Here is a 16,170-nt window from a genome sequence, read left to right as displayed (position 1 = left end):
AATTTAGTGGCTATGATATGGTCTGGGGAGCTGGGGTCAGGACAGGGATTGTCTTTCCTACTGGGGATGAGTAGGGCAGAGATACTGTTCCAAAACTTTTGGAGTTAGAGTTATGATTATTTTGGAGCTTGGAGTGGTAAGCTTTGCGTTCGGAACCAATTTGCTTTTTAACTCTGTTACAGAGTTGTTTATATTCAGTAAGGGAGTTGGGAGTCTTATGTTTTTGTGGAGTTTCCATAATTTGTCATAGATATGCATGAGGGTTAATGTTTCTTTGGAGAGCTAAGAGACAGTTTTGGATTTGACTCTCTTTGTTCTGGGAGAGGCGAGGCTGTTTAGCAAGTTAATGAAAGAATTATTAAAGTAAGTAAAGTAGAGTGACTGTTGGAGATGAGGAATAAAGTAGGGCTACTCCATCTCCTTTCTTTTGAGGTCTGTCATTTCTTATGATTCTGTAGTTGGGTGGGGTGATTTCAGAGTCTTTCAGATGTGCTTTTAGCTATGTTTCGGAGACTGATACTATGTCAGGGCTATTATGAGAAAGCCAAGCATGAAAGTTCATCTTTTTTAAGCAGTCAGAAAAGGATTGTGGTTTGAAGGTTTTGAGGTTGCAGGTTAAGATATAATTATGTTGTAAGTGTAGGGAGGAAGGAGTGGTGACGTATGAAGGCAGGCAGGTGATCACTGAGGGAATCGGGCAAAGTGCCACATTCAGAGATGTAATTGGGATGGGAGATTAATATCCAGTCCGGGATATTGCCTAAAGAGTTTTCTTTGTTTGGTTTAGTAGGAGAGTTAGCTATACAAGTTAATATTTTGGGAGGTTGAGGTTGATTGAAATCCAGTTAATATTAACGTCTCTTAAGATAGTTTTGTTTGAAATATTAGCTGAGAACCAAGAGAGGATATCCTCAAGAATGGGGATGTTATTTCCAGGTGGAATATATAGAGTAGCAATAGCTATGCTTTTATGGTTGTAGAAGGTTAGGGTTATTTCAGCTGTACCGAATTTAGGTATATGGTTGGTATAAGGAGTGACTGTTGGAGATGAGGAATAAAGTAGGGCTACTCCATCTCCTTTCTTTTGAGGTCTGTCATTTCTTATGATTCTGTAGTTGGGTGGGGGGATTTCAGAGTCTTTCAGATGTGCTTTTAGCTATGTTTCGGAGACTGATACTATGTCAGGGCTATTATGAGAAAGCCAAGCATGAAAGATGGGCAGTTTGTTAAATAGGCTTTGGGCATTAATAGTGGTGAGGAGAAGGATGTAGGGGTTGGAGCTGGCAGTGGTTTCTGATTGACAGGAGGTCCAAGGTTGGGGTGAACCGTCACCTGAAAGAAGGATAGAGGTAAGCTCGATGAGATGGGATATACGTTTTGCGGTATAACTAGAGCTGGATTGTAATGGAAGAAAGCATATGGGAAAGGGAGTGTGAGGACTGGGGGGTCTGTATGTGTGTATATATATATATATATATATATATATATATATATATATATATATATAGGATCATAGGCGGTTACTAGGCTAATGACCCTGAGGCCCTTACAGGCCTAGCCAAGAGTTTATCCCTAAAAAAGAAACCTCAGTCAGCACCTGTTGCCCTATCAATGATGGACACAGGCGGAACTCCTGGGACAAATTTGTCTTCCCATCCACTTATCAAGGTTGCACTTGAAGAGGGTCAGCAAGGTACTCCATTTGACATGTATGGGAAGTCTATACCAGAGACGGGACAGCCTCTGGAAGACAAACCTGTCTCTCCAGATGGTTTTGTTGATGTCACATATTAGATTTAGGTGTTTTGAAGGTCAATGAAGGCAGGTTAATGACAAGTAGTGTTAGCGTAAACACAGCTTTATTCCCACTTTCGTCAGGAACTGACTTCCTCAGAAACGTAATACAAACTGAGTAAAAACTCAAGAGTTTAAATACAGTTCATTTTGGAGCCCAACACATAATTACACAATTATCCAATTAAAAACAATTTTTAAAAAAACCTTAACACATCACTTGATAACCACTTTTAAAAATATATATAGCAAAGGTTTTTATCTATTAAATCTACCTTATTATTTGATAATTTGACAGAGATCACCTCTGAGCTATATGTATGGTACTGAGTAGAGTGATAGTGATTTGAGCCTGTCCATGTAGGACAGGTGCTTGAGGCATGGATTCTCTTTGTGTGGTATTTCTGTGACCTTTCCAGTTTCAGATGTTTGGAAAGATATATACCAAATGGAGCATTATACTCAATTACAGGCCTATTGAGGAAGGAGTATAGAGAGATGATAACCTCCTTTTATCTGGATGTAATCCCTTTACTTAAGAGATGAGCCACATAACAGGCTTTTTGATCACTGCCACCACATGATGGTCTTAATACATTATATATATATATATATATAAAATGTGTGTGTGGAGGTGAAGAGCGTTAGGTGAAAGAGGAGAGAGTTGTTGGTTTGATAGAGGTAGCGTGAGATGTAGGAAGTGTAGGAGGGTTCTTTTATGTAATGTGTAGAGGTTTTGTGGAAGGGTTGGGAATAAGAGAAGTCTGGGAGATAGGTAGGGTGGAGTAGGAGGTAGAAGGGGAGGGGAAGGAGTAAAAAAAGTGCAAGTATGGTGTGCATGATTGGTTGTATTGTATGGATGTAAACTGTGATGAGGGGGCAGTGCTAGGTAAAGTGATGTGTACTGTTGACCCGATAGAGATATTTGATAAGGGGAGGGAGTTTGGTAGTTGAGATTAGGGAGAATGAACAAGTGATAGGGAGGAGGGGTGGATTATAGATATGTGGGAGGTGTGTGGTATTATAGACTGAGAGTGATGTGGGAGTGGTGGTGCTAGGTAATGCGGGTGTGGGTTGAGCATGATATGATAGACTTGGAATGCAGTGGGAGTGGTGTAGTGGATATAATTCTAGAGGTAGTGAGTGGGAAATGGGGGGGGGCAGAATGAGCCTGAAGGGCGAATGGAGCGGGCAGAGCCAAACAGGAGGAATGTATGAGACGAAAATCTCAACAAAAAACTGTCAGTGAAAAACGGGCACAGTTGGGAAGACAGAGATACAGGTAAGCCTAAGGAGAGTATAACACAAGGGTTATGGTTGGACTGAGAGTTATTGGGTTGTGGTCAATAGTGACAGGGAAAATACACTTCAGAAGAGATTAAAACCCTAATAATAAAAGCATTGAGGGGAACAGGGAACGGAGCAGTAACGCAGTATGTTGCTACAAGTGGGAAAGGGGATGTGCTGCCATCTAGTGCTTAACTATTGTAGAGTTTCTATTTGGAAAACGAAAACTATTAGCAGGGAGGAAGGCTACAGGAGGGAAAAAGTAGGGGGTAGGAGACCGCCTTTAAAACTGCTGGTGTGCACTCCGCTCAAGTCGACTAAAACAGTATTAGATAAAAAAAAACAAGGAGCAGGAGCTTAACATACACTCAGACAGTAGAGGGAAAGGGTGGTAAATCCTGAGGAGGCTGCAAAACCTCAGGTGCATGTCCAAAGGTGGAAGTACCAGTCAGGCTATTGTATCGCTGGCTGGGAAGGGAACACCCACGGTAAAGGACTCAAGCAATCTGTAATGAAGAGAAAAAGAAGTTAAAGAAGTACAGCAGAAAGCAAGCAGGTGAGGAGAGAGAGGAAAGGCTATGATGATAGACAATAAGTGACTGTGGATGCTGATATGATCTTAGTATTTTGGATTTAGTTTGTCATTCAGTGAGGTAAACACAGCACAATATATATGGCAGTATGCTCTAAAGAATGGAGCAAGACTGGCAGGCAGAATACTTGAACCAACATTCACCAGGAGTGATGTTTGTAGATATTACCTATTACACAATGCACTGTTGAAACGGCAAGAGCTAATGTTTTTTTTCTTTTCGGCTTTTCCCGGTTAGGGGTCGCCACAGTGGAACTCTGGTCCGCTAATGATTGGCAGTCGATTTTTATGGTGCCGAGATGCCAGCCCGATGCCCAACCTTCAACGAAGGCATGCCCATTCACGCATGTCTTTCAAACGCCACTCGACCGCGGGGAGGACATGCAGACTCCACACTGAAGGCGCTCCAGCCGAGATTCGTACGGGAGAACCTCTTGTTGTGAGGTGACAAAGCTACCACTGCACCACCACGGCTTACTGAAATGGCAAGAGCTAATACGAATACAAAATGGGCACGTGGTTGAAGGATTAATACAAAAATACACAGTATACATGGGACTGAACTAGAGTTAAATAAAATCTCTCAGTTGAGTAATCACTAACTGTAGAAATTACCACTTAATTGTGGTGTATGCCCAGTATTTTAAATGTATTATGTAAAGTAATAAACTGTTTTACTTTCTGGCCTTCAGCTATGGTGTTTGAAGTCTGGTGCTGTGGTTACTGATTGCAGTAAATTGAAAGATGTGCAATGAAATGCAAGTACTGCTAGTTTTTAAATCTGTAGATCACACACAAGATTGTGACTTTTGACATTTTTTGTTGCAGCTGAACTGGGGGATTACAGTCACTCAGAGCACTTACCAGGCTACCTCACAGAATGTACTTTTCTTCCTAACCAGCCTCACGAATTTGAGAAAGAAGTTGCAAAACTACATCAGCAGCACAGGTAAGCATGTGTGTGCATTTTATTTGTATGCTATAGAAAAGGCAAATGCCCATATTTGTCTTGTTGGAATTTAACTTGGAATTGTTAGAAGAATAAAGCCTTTGTTGTTCTGACCCATTTTCAAGGACGCTGTGCTGCCATGATTGGCCTTTTTGGATTTTTTGGTCTGTATCTGGAAAGAGTTGCATTTCCAAACTGGTCTGATCATTTCTTATGAAATTTTTGTAGGACTTTATTAGGTCTCTTTTTATAAACTTTCTTTTGCTTCTAAGGCAAAGGAGCAGCTGCATTTTGAATTTTAATAAAAATAATTTTTGTCATTTTTATTCTGCAACATTTAAAAAGTGAAAATGTCACTGTTATATAAAACAAATCTAGCAACAATTATTTTTTTTTACATTTAATTTTTCTCTGTGGTGGTGGTTCATGGAAACGGTGTGTATAAATAAGAGGTGTGTGAGAGATGTGTACATCTGATTGTAGCTTCATCAGGTTGTTAATCAACAAGCGTTAGTAGATCTGAGTCAAACAATTGCATTTTTGTTTTAAACTCATAATTTTAAGAATGTTTGTTTTCAAATTTCTTTTGATTATTTTTACATTAATTTGGCATTTCCTACAAATACCAGTGTCCCCTGTATTACTTTCTGATTTTCTTATAAAACTTTTCAGGACAAAAGACTTGGTTATTCACCTTTATGCTTCATTCCATTTGTGCTAGTTTCATTAACAACAAGACAAAAGCATGTTGAATGTATGGATGTCTGTCTCTGCACTTTTCAGAACTGTGCTTATTATTTAGTTTTAACATGACAGAATTTTTTTTTTTTTTTTGTGCAAAATGTTTTTTCAGTTTTTTTTCTTCCTTCCTGACATTGCCCAAAGGCCTCCCTACATTTACCCAGTTTGCCCATTCATTCTGGCAGAATGGGAGCCAGGTATTCACTTGCAACGTGAGTGCACTGTGGCCCATTCATACTGGCAGACTGGTAGTCAAGTATTCACTGGTAAGGTGACTGCTCTCTGGCCTGTTCATTCTAGCTGAATGGGAGCCAGGTATTCACTGGCAAGGTGACTGCTCTGTGGCTCATTCGTTCTGGCAGAATGGGAGCCAGTTGTTCACTGGCAAAGTGAGTGCTCTGTGGCCCATTTGGTCTTGCCCAAGAATCTCTATTAGTCCTTCTCTCCCTAGCTGGCTTGGAACTCTGCTAGATGAATACCTATTACTTCAGCTTGGTGTCACCCATGTGATGACCCAGACCTCCCTCTGCAATGGGCTTGCCAGTGACCACACTCATTCCAGTTCTCCCTGTCCAGCTTATAAATTCAGCATGTTTGCTGTTGCAGCTTGCTTGCAGTGTACTCCAGGCTTTTCTTCCTGTGTGCCATGGAGCTGGCTCTCGAGAAAAAAATGTATTTTTAGTTTTGAAGATATTCTGATGTTCCCTGAATTTGTCAACCAGAGCATTTTCAGATGTGTTTTCTTGTGAAGCAAGTGGTACAATAAACGGAGCAACCTGATGACTGTAAAAGCCTACCAATGGTGTCTGCTATTATAGAGCCTAGAATTGTCAGGAAATTACTTTCTAATCTTCAGCTACAAAGGGCACTTAGTTTTGGGAATTTATGCTGTCGATAAATGCGCAAGTTTATCTACGTGAGAAGAGTTTTCAAAATGTGACTGATATATTTATGGTATCTTATATTTATCGATATAGAGTATTATAATTCCAATGGAAAAAAAAATGTACTTTTCTCAGGAAGTATATGTGATTTCTTACCTGTAGTAATGTCAGCTTAGTACGGACAATTCTGGACAGGTATTGCATTCTTTCTCTGAACAAAAGTCACATACCTGTCCTAAATGGAAACAGAATGCAGTGCAGTGTGACGGATTGTAACTATGAAATCTCTGTAAAAGCCAGCATATGTGTTCTTTGTTTAGGAGGTATTATCTTTGTCAGCCTTTGATAGTCCTTGAAAAAAATCATGGAATTATTCTTGGATAACCAAGGTATATACTTGCAAGTAAGATTCTCATTCATGTTTAATGAGAAGTACATCTGAATGCATAATTTGGCTTGGCCATATTGCTGTGGTGAGAACAAGTTTTGGTGTGACCTTTCTAGTGACAGAGTTATCTATGGAAAAAAATATATATATAATGTTTACAAATTAAGTAATGCTTCTTCAGTAGAAATTTAATGCACGTATATTGAATTCCATGCCCTGAATAGAAGTCCGTATAGCCACCCCTAACAGAAATTTAATGTAATGTATTTTGGCAGGTTTTTGTTTTAGTAATGAACGTGCAAGCCAGCATTTGATATCTGCATATAGGAGGTAATATCACAATTCCCTTTATCAGTACTTGGAAAATGATTTAGGAACTTATATGGTAACCTTCAGTTATATACTGCTGTCTACCTTTAAGGACTTGCATGCATTTCAGAGGTAAAGTTGGGTGGGCTGTTCTGTGTTTTTCATTACAGGGAATTTTGTTGATATTAGTCTTTTCCCTTGACAGAATTACTTTTGTGAAGATGCAAAACGTGTAGTTAATGTAATACAAATGCAGACGATATGGCTTCAAAATAAGAAGTTAGCACACTAATGAACAGTCTCCCCAAACTTTTTAGTGCTTTCATTTTGAATTGAGACTTCATCAGAAAATCCAAACAAGTGTGCTCTTAGATACACAAGTAAGAAATTCTTTAAGCATCTATTCTAATAGTGAATAACTATTATTTTACTTGGGGTCTGAATAGACAGATTAGGGTCCTAATGGAGAGATTATAAAAATCAGCAAGCAAAGGAGAGTAGTACTGCTGGAATTGAATTCATCCTTAAGTCCTGGTGAGTACCTTCAAAAGGTAGACCCTGTTTTTACAAAATCTGCCCAAGACAACACTAGTGTATAGACTATTTTCTATAGCATGTATCACCGACAGAAGTAGTTTAAAAAAATAAAAGAGAGCTAGGTGCATAAGTCCCAGAATAAAAAAGTGCCCAATCCTGATAGCTGCACTGGTGCCAGGACTGGAAAAAAATGACAGCGTAGAATCTTCAAGACACGGAACATTCATACAATGGGGTTAGGACGGGCTCATGTGGAGGATGCCCCCCCCCCCCCCCCCCATTGAAGAAGGAAGTAGTAGTCTGCAAAAAAAATCACAAAAACTGACAGGCCAGAAAACGGCCATAAAGATGACAGAGTGTGGACTATTTGAGGATAAGAAAGAAATCATGTATTCTTACTATTATGCAAGAAGCCCAAACTTTCTAGACAGAAGATATACAAAAAGATTAGGAGCGAAATTAGAGGAAAGAGATATACTTGCACAAACAAAAAGTCAAAAGCTTCAAATGCAAATTTATGTTCATTGATAAAACAGTTTCATGAAAAACGTTATATAGACCAAGAAACCTTGAGCTGTTTGGAAAAAGAAACGACTGTGAAAATATAGAGAATAGAATCTAGATATCTGTGAAAGGTGTAAATTAGAAATGTGGACATGGGAAAAGTGTAATATTTATGCAAAAGAAAAAGTCAAAGTAATTAATACAAAAAAGCATCTCTAAAGATATTTGAAGAGAAATGCAGGCAAAGCCGGAACGTAGAACAGAAATTAGTAAAGTAGAAGCTAAAAAAAAAAAAATAGAAGCTGAAGTTATAGAATACCTGTGAATTGAAAGATTTGGTGTATGAAGTCTAACACAGGTTATGTCACAGTATGATAGAACAATGAGTCCTGAAGTAAAGAGAAACAGGGGGAGCGGGAGACATCTCCAGAAGAAATATGTACATGGGATAGAAAAAGATTTAATGTGGTGCAGTATTTTTGCAGCAGAGAAAGCGAAGCTAATCAATACAACAAAAAGCACCAAAACAGAGAGAAACCCAGGCAAAGGCATCTATATATGGAAAATTTTACAGTAAAAAATTAAAGGGGGAAAATAGAAAAGAGTATTAGTAATGGAGAAGTTAAAGAAATAGAAACTGAAGGTGTGGGTTACCTGTAAAGTGAAGGATTTTGTGCAGAAAATCTAACTCTGATAACACTACAGCATGACAATAATGAATCCCCAAATTAAGGACAAACCAGTGGAGCGGAAACCCATGTGTAGATACTTTGGACCCTTCAGTAGGAAACCAGTACAGAAGTTCAGTTAGAGTTGCACAGCAGAGGAAGGAACAGGAAACTGTGACAACTCTGATGCAGTCAGTGTTGTGTAGTGATACGCCAGTGTGTTCCCATATGAAAAAGCAACAGATGGCACAGGGTGAAGTGGAAGAGAATATGGCAAAAGAAGATTTATTGGAACTTCCTGTAGAATGCCTGCAGGAAATGGAGAACAAAGAATGTGCCCTTAGTTTCAAAGAAGATGATCTAAGGGAAGAATTGCGTGATTTATTAGAGATGGGTAGACACATTAAGATCAGTGAAAGAAGCAGACCACAGAAAGTTAGTAAGACCCCAAATTTCAGAAGTTTGATAAAAGAAATGAACACCGTAATCAAGACTGTTCATAGAACTCCATGCAGTATAACAGAAGTAAATAGGATATATTACTGTGCAGCTAAATTAATAACAAATAATCTTACCACAAAAACACAGAACAGAAAGGGAAAGTAAGGAGAGAAATTAAATGCCATCATGGAAATATCGTATAGAGAAAACTGTAAAGCAATTAAGACAAGAAATGTTGCTGAGAGTACAGAAGTGGATACATATCAACAAAAATACTCAGAAGCAACGCACGGCATCAGAACGGATGAGAAACTGTCATACACTATTGCAATTAATAAAATAAAAATATCAGCACAAGCAGAAACATTTAATGATATGCAGGTAAACGTAAATTAAAAGTACAAAATAAGCAATATGTTAAGTTGTCAATCTCGCCTTCATTCTTGCTTGATGGGTTCGGAGACGATCCTCGGCTCCGACTCGGCACTTGCTAAGCTCGAGAGTCACTTTTACCAGCTCGAGGCAGCCCCATATCCCATGATGCAAGGCGGTAAGTACCCAGATCTCGTTTGCCGCTTTGCTGATGAGGTCCTCCTTTTACCAGCTCCTGGTAAGTGTTTATTATTACTAAACTTTTAGCCCCCAACCAGAAAAAATTTCTATTTTCCTTAAAATTCTATCTTTTTAGATAATTGTAAGGCTTTTTCTGACTAACTTTTTATTTCCTTCTTTACTTTTTAGTCAGGCCTTAATTCCTCCCATCCCCCTGTCAGGGTGTGTGTGTGAGAGTTTTTACTTCTCAATTCTTTAACTTTAGTTTGTCTGGTTCGGGACTGTGTGTGTAGTGTTTGTTTGGAAAGCACTATGTCTAAAGAACAGAGGGTCTCAGGCTTCAAGAAGTGTGACTCGTGCTGTCAGAAGATGTCTCTGACAGACGGTCACACTTCTTGTTTATATTGCCTGGGACCTCTCCACCTGCAGGACTCCTGTGCGATTTGTCATTCCTTTAGCCAGAGAGTCCTGCAGGAGAGAAGGAATAAATTGATTTTAAGGGGTCTCCTTAAACCGGAGGGCTCTCTGGCTAAATCGGCTCCAAGCAAGACTTCAAAGTCTTCCAAGGCCCAGGCTACTGTGTCCAAGCCTGCGGCCTCGGTTCCGACTCCTTCGGAGTCGAGATCGGCTCCGGCTGGAGCCGATCCTGGTTTGCAAAAACCTTCGGTGCCGAGACTGTTACAGTCACATTGGTGTCGGCTCCGACTGGCTCCGACCACCATGTGGCTCAGGCTTTGGTGTCGGTGCCGACCAGCTCCGACACCGTTACAGTTATGTCTGTATCGGCTCCGGCTGGAGCCGATGCATCGACGCTTTCTGTCGGAGCCGAAAAGTCCTCTGCTCCCACTGCATCTATGGTTTCTTCGGCTCCGATGGTTCCTTCGAGGAAGGGGTCCAGGTCCCTTTCCTTGGAACCGATACTCTCGGCTCCGGCCTCACCTCTCCTCTTGGAGCGGAGCCATCGGAGCTGATCATCTAGGTCATCCAGGCTTTCAGACCATGATTTAGAGAGGGTGGTCTGTAGATTATTGAAATCACAGGCACTGGCCCAGATGCTGCATAGTCCGTCTCAACAGACGACTATTAGTCCACACCCTCTTGAAGTTCCTCCTTCGACTCTACCTCAGAGTTTGGAGCTGGAGTCTTCGGGTATAGTTTCTGCTTTGGCTGAGGGGCGGATACCCCCCCCCTTCTGCACCCTCTGCATCTAATCTTATCTCCTCTTCGAGACCTTCCTTAGAGGGATTCAGTGGTCGGGCTTCCCTGGTCTCCTCCGAGGGGGTGAGTGGCATCGGACCCTTGTCCGACCCCGCTCTTCCCCTTGGAGCCTCGGCCTTGGTGAGCTCGGCTCCGACATCTGCCTCGGAGCCTTCCCTTTCGGTGGGTCCTGGAGTTCCGGTTTCTTCGGAACGGGTTCTCTCGGACCTCCCTGGGAAGGGGGGCCTTCGAGGTGATGACGAGTGTGCTGACCACTGGGCTCAGCCAGCAGTCTATTCCCTTAGCTCCTCCCTCTACAGTGCCTGTCGATGTCTCTGCCATCTCTCTTGCTCCCGGACCCAGAGATCCTCCGCCTCAGGTTTCCCCACTGGGAATAACCCCCTCTTCCGAGGATTCTCCTGATCAGTCAGGAGATCCTCCGCGCAAGAGGACTTGTAAGAGGAAACACCTAGACTCCCCTGAGTCTATCACTTCAGATACCGACTTAGATGAGTCGGAGGGATCCCCAAGATCCCCTCTGAGGATGTCTCCTTTTCAGACATCCTAGAACTCCTAAAACAGAGGGGAAACTGGCCCTCCACAAATCCCTCTGAGGATGAGTCGGTATACCTAGAGGCGTTTGGATCTCGGCCCTCCACCTCCTGGGTGTCTCCGCCTTTCGACCCCCTTATGGAAGTTATTGCTCGAAAGGCTTGGGCTGCTCCTGACTCTGTAGAGCCAGTTCCTAGGAGGCCGTCTAAATTTATGACTTCCCCTTCGGAAAAGCAATTCCTTACGAAAGGTGTCCCTGTTGATGCCATGGTGGTGGCGGCTGCCACTAAGAAGGAACTTGCAGATCCTTCCGTACCTGTCCATCCTCCTAACAAGGATTCTAGGACTATGGATAGGTATGGTAAGCGGATGTTCTCTTCAGCGACCTTTGCTATGCGCTTGCTGAACTACTTATGTCACTTCACCAGACTCCAAAGGGACATCCTTAAGGAACTAGGTGAAGTAGTACAGGATCCTACAGCTGCAGGGGCTCAAGAAAAAAATGCTTCTCAGCTAGGAATCCTTAAATTTATAGCTAACTCCTCCATGCGACTGATATCATATGCAGCAGATGGAGCGAGTAGAGCCGCAGGTACAGGGGTGGCTCTTAGACGCCAAGCCTGGATGCGGCTCTGTAATTTTGCAGATCCCTTTAAGGCGTCCTTCACAAATTCTCCCTCTGATGGGTCGGCTTTGTTCGGCCCTCAAGTGAAGGATACATTGACCAGGTGTGAACAGGATGGCAAGACTCTTTCTGCCATGGTCTGTTTTTCCACCCCTTCTAGACCTTACCCTAAAGGACAGAAGGGTGGAAAGATGTGGTTCCGCAAGTCCCAAGGAGTCACGCCGGATACACGTGGTCAGTTTACCCCTAGAGGCAGAGGGGGTAATAACAGACGCCGCCCTAGAGGCAGAGGGGGTCCACAGAACCAGGGAATCAGAGAGCCTCTATCTGACAAGCCCTTTCAGCATCCCTGAGATGTTGCCCGACTGTCCATCCTTGGAGGCAGTCGGGGGAAGACTATCGCTGTACCCAGAAGCCTGGCGTTCCCTCACTCAAGACAGATGGGTACAGTTGATCATATCTGAGGGTTACAAAATTCCTTTCGAGGAAAGTCCCTTCTCTCACACAAATTCCCTTCCAGATGTACCACCCGGTCTAAGGGAAGTTGCAGAGTTAGAAGTATTAAAACTTCTACAAAAAACAGCCATTCAGCCAGTCACAATAGACCATTCAGAGCCCGGAATCTACTCAAGATTCTTTTTGGTCCCCAAAAAGACGGGAGACTGGAGACCAATATTGGATCTCAGCAGATTCAACAAGTCTGTGAGAAAGACAAGATTTCGAATGGTCACACTTCAGTCAATTTTGCCCTTCCTAGAGAAGGACAACTGGATGTGCTCAATAGATCTTCAGGACGCGTACTATCACATAAAAATTCACAGACGCTCCAGAAGGTTTCTCCGCTTTCGGCTGGGGTCCAGTCATTTCCAATTCAGAGCCCTGCCCTTTGGTCTCACTACAGCCCCCAGAGTGTTCACCAAATGTATGGCAGTGGTCACGGCTCACCTGAGACGTCAAGGATTCCAGGTGTTTCCGTATCTCGACGACTGGCTCCTTTCAGCCACCACCAGGCATCAACTTCTTCAAGCCAGGGATTACACAATAAATCTTTGCACTCAATTGGGAATTTCGATCAACTACGAAAAATCCTCCTTATTGCCCTGCCAGTCTATTACTTTCATAGGCGCAAACTTAAACACTGTTCGGATGTCAGCAACCCTCACAGACCAAAGAATCTCAGATATACAAAGTCACGTGAGGATCATCCTAGCCAGCAAAAAAGTACAAGCCAGAATGGTTCTAAAGGTGTTGGGCCTCATGGCTGCGGCCATTACCCTTCTTCCCCTGGCTCGCTTCTACATGCGCCTGCTTCAGTGGATGTTGTTCACTCAGTGGTCTTACCAACAACTTCCAATGCGTCACCAAATATTGGTGACACAAATTTGCAGGAATCATCTTTCATGGTGGATTACTTCTCCCCAGATTCACCAAGGCAAGACCCTTTGTACCCCCGGCCCCGGTAGCCACTGTCACTACGGACGCCTCCCTGATCGGGTGGGGGGGTCATTATCAGGGTAGGATGGTTCATGGGACGTGGCAACCGTTCGAATACCACCTGCACATAAATGTCCTAGAGATGAGAGCAGTGCTTTTAACGTTGCAAGCCCTCAATGACTTTCTTCCCTTGGGAACAATTGCAGTTCACACAGACAACATGTCTGTAGTATGGTATATCAACAAACAGGGCAGAACCAAGTCCTACCCCTTGTGTCGAGAAGCTGTCAGACTTTGGCAATGGGCGATCTCCTCTCATCGGTTTCTGGTAGCAACACATATCCCTGGGAAAACCAACTTTTTAGCGGACAGATTGAGCAGAGCTATTCTCATGCCTCACGAGTGGTCTCTCAAACAATCTATAGTGGAGGAGATTTTTCTAGAATGGGGCCGCCCATGTTGCGATCTTTTTGCTACTCCCCAAAACAACAAATGCCCAGACTTCTTTTCTCTCTTCCCACTGCCAGGCCATCCCCCCAGATACGCTCTAACCCAGGATTGGCCCCAGGGACTTCTTTATGCCTTTCCTCCTTTTCCTCTGATTCCACAAGTACTCCAGAAAGCCACCGTTTTGAGAGCCAAAATGATTCTCATTGCTCCCTATTGGCCTCGACAAATTTGGTTCCCGTTCCTCCATCGCCACCTTTTGGTGCAGCCGTGGCATCTGTACCCAGTACCAGACCTTCTGATTCATCAATCGGGTCATCTGCACCGGTCTATCCCCTCTCTCAACCTCACAGCATGGTTGCTCCACTTCCTTCCTTAGCCAGGCTTCCTATGATCTCTAATCCTGTTAGGGACATCATAGTAGCTTCCCTAAAATCCTCTACTAGAAGGATTTATACCAGCAAATGGAAGCGCTTTTCTTGTTGGGCAAAAGCTAAAAATATTGATCCCTTTACTGCTCCAGTACAAGCAGTTTTGGATTTCTTAGCGGAAATTTTTCACGCGGGCTCTTCTTCTTCCACGGTCAAAGTTCAGTTGGCTGCTATCTCGAACTTTCATGTCGGGTTCGCAGATCACAACATTATGTCCCACAGGCTTTGTAGAGCCTTCTTAAAAGGAATTTTTCTCCTGAAACCTCCAATCAGGAGTCCTCCTCCTCAATGGGACCTAAATTTAGTGCTGACATCCTTGATTCTTCCTCCCTTCGAGCCAGCTGTTTCATATTCCCTGAAATTTCTTTCATGGAAAACTTTATTCCTGGTTGCTATTACGTCGGCTAGGAGGGTATCTGAACTTCATGCTCTCTCTGTTCGTCCCCCCTATTTGGTCTTCCACAAAGACAGAGTATCATTGAGAACTAATCCAACCTTTTTGCCTAAGGTCGCCTCAAAGAGTAATTTGAATCAGTCTATTGACCTTCCTGTATTTTTCCCAAACTACTCAAACAGATCGGAACAAAAGTTACATTATCTTGATGTTCACCGCCAACTCAGATATTATTTGGACAGAACAAAGCAATTCAGGAAATCCGATCAGCTCTTTGTTTCTTATGCTGATAACAAAAAAGGCCTTCCCGTCTCAAAAGTGACCTTATCTAGATGGCTTTCTTCTGTCATCTCTGAAATTTATCAGCTCAGGGGAAAACAGCTGTGCTCGAAACCTAAAGCGCATTCAACCAGAAGCTTAGCCACTTCCACAGCCTTTCAAGCTAGACTTCCATTAGACACTATTTGTGCAGCAGCCACTTGGGCCACTCCTCATACCTTTGTTTCTCATTACAAATTGGATTTGGCCTCCAGGGACAGAGCCAGTTTTGGCTCTACAGTTCTCAAGAGTCTGTTCCATTGAGCCACCCAGGATAGAGGTGCTAGGGACGCGGTCCCATCAAGCAAGAATGAAGGCGAGATTGACAACTTAACATTGAGAAGTTATGTACCTACCATAACATTCCATGTTAGTTGTCTTCTCTCGCCTTCTTTCTTGCGACCCTCCCTCCTTCCCCCTGGTCTGGACAGACCTTTTTCTCTCTACATGGAAGAATGCTTCTTAAGACCATACAGTTCTGGTCTTCCTAACCCATCCTTCAGGCTTTTTCTCTGCCTTCTTTCTTCCTTTTGGGAAGTTTTTTTATGCTAGGTGTTATTGCCTATGGACAACAAACGAGATCTGGGTACTTACTGCCTTGCATCGTGGGATATGGGGCTGCCTCAAGCTGGTAAAAGTGACTCTCGAGCTTGGCAAGTGCCGAGTCGGAGCCGAGGATCGGCTCCGAACCCATCAAGCAAGAAAGAAGGCGAGAGAAGACAACTAACATGGAACGTTATGGTAGGTACATAACTTCTCATTATTGATGACTCAAAAAAAAATTTATAGAGATTTGGGAAACAAGTCAAAAGAAGTAGAAACACCACCAAAAAAGAAGAAATAGACACATTTTGGCGAAAGTGTAGAATATAACAAAGATGCTGAATGAATAGAAGTAAAAGTAAGTAGTTGTTCAAATGACAGGATACGAGATGGAATGAAGTAACATCCAGAGAAACTGAAGCAAAATTAAGAAAAGCTTCTAACTGGAAAACCACAGGTCCAGGTGCATTACGTAACTTTTGGCTAAAAATTTTAACATCTTTACTTGAAGATTTAGCCATGGGTAAGAACTTTTTTGTGTGTACCCCAAATAGATGCCAACCTGGTTAATAAAAGGAAAAAT

At 42.6% G+C, this 16,170-nt stretch overlaps 1 protein-coding gene across 1 annotated transcript in view; it reads left to right on the top strand.

Annotated features, from left to right (window-relative positions):
- The window catches only part of PTPN4 (protein tyrosine phosphatase non-receptor type 4), a 3,248,454-nt gene that overhangs the window by 927,838 nt on the left and 2,304,446 nt on the right, over nucleotides 1-16,170 (top strand). Inside the window, exon 7 of the mRNA XM_044060734.1 lies at nucleotides 4,502-4,622. Coding sequence (XP_043916669.1) covers nucleotides 4,502-4,622 — 121 coding nt within the window. The remainder of the gene's footprint in view (nucleotides 1-4,501; nucleotides 4,623-16,170) is intronic.

This window comes from Protopterus annectens, chromosome 2.part0 (genome assembly GCF_019279795.1).
Source record: "Protopterus annectens isolate FY-2018-M chromosome 2.part0, PAN1.0, whole genome shotgun sequence".
Taxonomy (NCBI): domain Eukaryota; kingdom Metazoa; phylum Chordata; order Ceratodontiformes; family Protopteridae; genus Protopterus; species Protopterus annectens.
The sequence above is the reverse complement of the archived record's forward strand: the minus strand, read 5'-3'. Positions and strand labels throughout refer to the sequence as shown.